The sequence below is a fragment of the Gossypium arboreum genome, chromosome 5, assembly GCF_025698485.1.
Source record: "Gossypium arboreum isolate Shixiya-1 chromosome 5, ASM2569848v2, whole genome shotgun sequence".
Lineage (NCBI taxonomy): Eukaryota > Viridiplantae > Streptophyta > Magnoliopsida > Malvales > Malvaceae > Gossypium > Gossypium arboreum.
The window spans coordinates 26,812,660-26,819,240 of record NC_069074.1 but is presented as its reverse complement, the minus strand read 5'-3'; the positions used below and the strand labels follow the sequence as shown (position 1 = coordinate 26,819,240).

The following is a 6,581-nucleotide window of genomic DNA, read 5'->3' as shown; positions in this document are numbered from 1 at the left end:
ATTTATTAATTAAAATAAAAAAAAAGTTTAAAACAACATGAAATAAAAAAAAATATAATTGTGAGTAGGAGAGGAACTAAACTTGATGCGTAATGACAAAACCACTAGTATTTAACTAGCTAATCGAAAAAGCTGATGTGTTAAAAAAAAACACGTTTTGTAAAAAGTGTTTTCCAACATGTCAGCTGAAAACGTTCCTATTTCTCTCTCCAAAATTAGCCTATTTTTATAAATATGAAAAAAAAATACCTACTTTGCAAATATTTTTTTGGCTTTTTCCCATAATTTTCCTTATATTTTTAGTACCATTATATATATTTTCCTTTATTAAATTTCTAAACATAATATATATTTAATTTCATATGATATAATTTACATAATATATAAAATAAAAAATAAAAATGCAAATTATAAGCTTGAAAAGAATCGGATCAAATTTCTATTGAAGCCAACATGGATGTGGTACTAACACTATATTTAGAGGCGAATCTAGGGGTTGGCAGGGCTTGATCCCTTAAAATTTGCAAAATTACTCTTAAAACCTTTTGAGTTTTGAAAATTTTATTTTAATATTATAATTAGTATTTAAAAATGATAAAATTTTGTTTGGTCCCCTAAAGTTTTTGAAAGTTTTTTAATTTGAATTTTTATAAGATTTATAATTTTGAATGATAAATTTAGTAACATTTTTAGTATAATTTAGTAAACTAATAAAAAGTAACATCTAAATATTAATTTAGTAAAATAAAATTTAATAATTGCAATATTTAAGTATCAATAGTATCTAAATATTTAGATAAAAATAAACTTAAATAATAATATCTATCACAAATTAAGTATTTAACTTATTTTATTTTTCCTAACCAAAATTATCCCAAATTTAAATATTTTGTTAAAAGTAGAATATTTATATGTTATATAATATTCCAACCCTTCATCAACAATTCTAGCTTACCCATGGTTGAATCCGAATTTCATCCAAGAATCTGGAGGTGTCGACCATGCAAGTCCGCTATTGGTGGTATACAGGTGGCCAGATTGAATAGTCTTAGCTTTCCTAATAGACGTAGCCAGCTTTCGCAAAAATAAAGGGTTCCTATGTTTCCATGGTAGCAGCAAGTCAAAGCAAACATAGTTGACCACGCGACATTGTCTTGTCCACATGGAGCTGAAAAGAAACCGTTGTAAGACGATGCCGGTAAAACTATAAGCCAAACTAAAGAAACAAATGGACAACCTCATAGAACATGCACACACGTTTCCACAATGCGATTACAAGAGACGCATGATGATTGATCTGTAAGTTGTTAAACCACGACGACATCTATATATACTTAAAACTTACAGATTAACTGCCTTTTTTTCCCTTTCTTAAAACCTTTTGATTCGTATCCTTATCAAAAAGTTTTTCTAATTTTATTTTTTCTATTCACAAAATACAAAATCTAAGATTTTAAATTACTACAACATCTTCCGATTAATTGTCACTATTCCAATGAATCAAGCAATTCCTGTAAAAAACCACTTACAAAGAGAGCAAACTTTCAATGTCACGATTTAGGTAAAATCTGATAAAAAATATCCAACAAGTAAATACGGAGATTCTGAATTAGCACAATATATAGATACATTCCTATGAAAACTTTCTAATCTTATCTTCGTTTCAATGTCACGTTTCCACTTGTAGTGTTACCGTTCAACTTTCCTCCAAAACCCCGGCCCTTGTGCCCATGGGGTAGGTGTTCACTTGTCCGCCGCTAGCGTCCTTGTTGCTCGCTGGTTTACCGTTCCCAATGCACTGGTCTGGGTTTTCTCAGGACTGCTGGCTGAAGCCTGCTACACGAGGTTTGGTGTCGTTATTGTAAGCATCGTTGGTCGAACAATGGTTTCTGGCTTTTACGCTCTTATGCTTCTATCTCTAGCTTTTAGGAATTTGATGGTTACAAGTTTTATGCCGTCATGTTTATGTTTTATTCCTGTTTGTGCTTACGCTTATAATATATTTCTTCACTTGGGTAATATTTAGGGTGTTCCTTCTGTCGAAGCTATTCTTTTTCTTGTACCCAGTGCACATTAACTGTTTGTTTGATGAAACCTTTGTTTGAGCCAAAAAAAAAAAAAATCCAAATAAACCCTAATAAAATCATATATACCCAATCGCCAACCTCAAGTTTATCTCATCGATGAAGATGACCCAACCAAAAAGGGAGGAAAAAGAAAAGGCATCAAAGCCTAAAGCTACTTGCCGGCAATGGCAAACACATGAGGGACTTTGCTCTTACAAAGCTGCAGTTCAAGCACTTTCCTCCATTTTTTCGTAATTCGGAAATTGAATATGAAATCTTCAACACTGCTACTTGTTCTTATGAACCACCTTGGGCGTCGTTATTGATGTTTTTAACATCGAGTTGAACTTGAGCCTCGTTTGCTTCTACATGATCAATGTCGTGGGTGCAATCCATCAGGAGATGCAACGTTAAACGACCATTGGATCGATGAGCTCGGAAATATTCATGGTGTCTCACTTTTTCTTCCCTGAGAATCAACCGTCCGTCGCTAGTGTAATACCTTTTAAGCACCCAAAGCGACTGCCACGGCTGATTCTCGGACTTAGCAAGCGAGGGTATCGGCGGCGGAATTTCCCTCTCAAAATTAATCTTCCTCTTCCTACCCCGATTTTCTGGCTCCTTAACACCGCCACCTCCGCAGCAAAGCTCTTGGTATTGGTTATCAATGCCGATACTAGAGCAACTCTCGATGCCAATGTAATCACCGATCAAAGAAGAAGAAGAAGCTGATCTTGAAACAAGGCTTGAACTAAACATCGTTAAAAGGATTTTCAGATTGGTTTAAGAACTTAAGACCTCGAGACCAAGCTGATTGCACTTTTGAACGTCTATGAGGCTCAGAGGGCTGCATTATATCAAATACAAACAACAAGGGTAATTTGTTTTTTGTTTCCTCGACTAAAACTAAATTTAGAATCAACAACTTTCTATATAAAAATAGTCGGCCAGACGGATAAAGTTTAGTATTTTCTTGTTTTTACCTAAAATAACTGTAAAAAAAAAAAAACTTCATCGTTTTATCCATATATAAGCTTTTATAGTTTATATACGAAAATTATCCATAAAATATTTGAAAAATGAGTTTTCATTAAATAATATATATTACCTATTTAAAATAACGGTAAACTATTAAAATAGTCACTTTTTTTTTCTCAAGTTACATTTTAATCACTTATATTTAAAATGTTACGTTATTGTGTTGTAATATTTTAGTCACTGAGCCATTAATAGTCGTTAACAGTGTAACGGTAAACTGATGTGGCACGTTAAATCATTATTTCAAACAAAAAATTTACAATTGGTCCCTATATTTTTTCATTTTGAGCAATTTAATTTTTTCTCTTTTATGTTCTTTTAACTTTCTTTTATTTTCCATTCTCTTCTGCTTCTCCCTATGTTTTTCTCCCTTCTCCATTTATTTTAATGTAGTTTTTTTATATTTTTCATTTGTTAAAACTAGCCCACAAGCTTGCCTCACTCGAAAAAAATTAAATTATTAAAAAAATAAAAGTATAGGGACTAGTTTTAACAAATGAAAAACATAGAAAAACTACATTAAAAGAAATGGAAAAGAGAGGAAAATAGAGGGGGGAGGAGAAGTGAATGAAAAATAAAGAAAAAAAAGAAAAGTTAAAAGAGAATAAAAGAAAAAATTAAATTGTTCAAAACAAAAAAAATATGGAGACTGATTGTATAAATTAACTTAAAATTTTTGTTTGAAATGATGACTTAACATGCCACGTCAATTTACCATTACACCATTAATGGAAATTAACAACCCAATGACTAAAATGTTACAACGCGATAATGTAAGTGACTAAAACGTAACATTTTAAACATAAGTGACAAAAATGTAATATGAGGTAAACAAAAGTAACAATTTTAATAGTTTACCCTTAAAACAATGGTTGGATTTTAACTATAATATTCAATTTTATTTTTCTATTAATATTATACTTTTAAAAAATTAATTTTCAATATCACTTAAGTTGCAGGGAATATATGTGTTTATATTTATATTTTGTATTTATTATAAAATAATTAATATATAATATTAAAAACATAAAAGACTTTTAAACCATAATTAACTCAATATTAAAAATTATATCTATACAATATTTAAAAGATGAATTATATTTTAATTCTTCTATCTTAGTCTTTTAATCACTAAAAATCAATGTAATTAAATATATTAAATAATAATGTTATTTTCAGTTATAGAATAAATGTTTAATTTGTGTCTATTATGTAGTAACAACTCTTTGTATGCTAGATTATTTATATATGCCTCTTTTTGTGTTTTTGTCATATGATAATAGAATTAACCTCGGTTTAAATAAAATAATAATTTAAAATAATAAAATGTTATTCATTGATTAAATTGAATAGTTTAAAATATAGTGAAAGTGACTATGGATTAATTTGATTAATTTTAACACTTTTATGAGTTTAAATAAAAGTTACAAATTAAAAATCCAACTTCCTAAAAATAAAATATAATATAATTTAAAATAAATATTAATAATATTACAAATCTATTTAATTTTTTATTTATAATCTTATGTTACAATTTATCATTCTTGTCATCATCTTTTATCTGGGTATTCTTCTTCAATCTATCATTCTCATCATCATCTTCAATCAACGTTAGACTTCTGATGTATTAATTACCTAAAAATTACAAAACTATAATAATAATAATTTATTGTTGTGAATTGGAGCTTTCATAAAATTATAATTTTAACGGTTCCAAATTCTAAAGTCAACGTTCGAACGTTGATCTGGGTTGGTGATGGATAAATTTATTTTAGGATTGGGTTTTGTTAGAATTAATTTAGGTGGATTTTGGATCTTTTTATAAGAAATTAAGGATCTTGGGAAGCTTGTATGAAGTAGAGAGAAGATGGATAGCTAATATGGTGATTTTAGCATTTTTTAATAAAGTAGAGAGAAGATGGATAGCTAATATGGTGATTTTAGCTTGTATGGATAGCATTTTTTTAATAAAGATAGCTTGGCAGATTAAGGTATGGGATAAAGTGGAATTGTCCCAATTTTTCTCTATATTATAATCATCCTCTTCTTTTTTTTTTTTACATTTCTTCATTTTTTTTCTTCTTTCCATCTATTTCCCTTAGCAAACTGTGCAAAAGGAGAGAGATTTGAGTGAGTTCTCATAAATTTTCATCCTCTAAATCTCAAAAAAGATAAGGATCTTGATCTAGCTTTTTTTTTTTTTAAGTTCCATGGAAAAAAAACTATGTTCGTTAAGGATGAAGGTGGAGGTTTTTGGGTGTTTAGGAAGGTTTGAGTATGAGGGGTCTCTACCCATCTTCTCATATATTATTTATTTATTTATTTAAAACATGTATTTTTGCATCCTATCAACTTTTACTTTTTTTTTTTTTTGAAAAATCTTGTGTGTTACATGGTTATTAGTTAAAGAGGGTGGTGAAACTTCTAAAGCTAAGGGTAAAGGCAAATTGGTGGAGAGCTAGATAAGAAACTTTATTGGTGTTCTTCCATCAAGATGGTGCCCTCCAATTCTCCTATGCTTCTTGTTAAGTCATAAATATGATGCTTGTGTGATAATGCATGCATGTTATATGTCTTTGGGTGGAAATCATGTTTGGATGATTTAAAATGAAGCTAAAAATTTAGTTGTGAAATCTGCCAAAAATAAATTATTACATGAACAATAAGTTTAAAAATTTACCATAAATTCTGCAAAAATAATTAAGAAGTGATCTATACATCATTGTAACCGTGAGTCAGTCTAGTTTCATTTAGAACAAATAGAGATTGATTTCTATTTGTATTTTAAAATATATGAATTTTTGAGTGTAGAAAGGCCGTAAAAATCTGACAGCAGAATTTTTATAAAACAGATTTAGCTGTGACTTTAAAAAATCACCAAAAATTTCATAAGATAAAATAGGAAGTGAGCCTTATATACAGAAGTCTAGTTTCATTTAAAACAAACGGTGCACAAGTTATAATTATATATTAAGAGTAATTAATTTTTGAATGAGAAAATGTTAGAATGTCAAGGTAGCAGACTGTCACATCTCATTAGTTAATATTTTAGCTAGAATGATAAGCAAGTTGAAACGAGTATGAGACTCAAATGCCATGGTTGTATTTTTGTGATTATATGTTTGATGCTTTGTTTGCGCTCAGTGATAAACCATAAAAGTAACATGTTTTAATCCCACGCTTGACATGTTTTTGGATGATTTATTATGTAAATTAGTGAATTTGATGCTCCAAATCCTTTAAATTTATGTTTCTATACTCTGGTGAGCATAGAGAAGTGAAAGGAGCGAAAATCGGGCCAAAATAGAACAAAAAGAGCTGTTTTCAGGAACCACACAACTTGGGCACTTCCACACAGGCTGGGCACATGCCCGTGTGAGTCATACGGGCTGGCCACATGCTCATGTGCCAGCCCATGTCGATATCTCTCCCTGTTTCCCAAACACGTGAAAATTTTTTAGGCTTTTTGAGCATTCT

The 6,581-nt window shown here is 29.7% G+C and overlaps 1 protein-coding gene across 1 annotated transcript; it reads right to left on the bottom strand.

The window, feature by feature from the left end:
* Nucleotides 1-2,359: 2,359 nt before the first annotated feature.
* On the bottom strand, nt 2,360-2,919 carry LOC108478704 (uncharacterized). The gene has a single exon (XM_017781180.2). It carries the CDS (start codon nt 2,823-2,825, stop codon nt 2,364-2,366), a length of 462 nt encoding a protein of 153 aa, XP_017636669.1. The 5' UTR covers nt 2,826-2,919; the 3' UTR covers nt 2,360-2,363.
* Between the last annotated feature and the right edge of the window lie 3,662 nt (nt 2,920-6,581).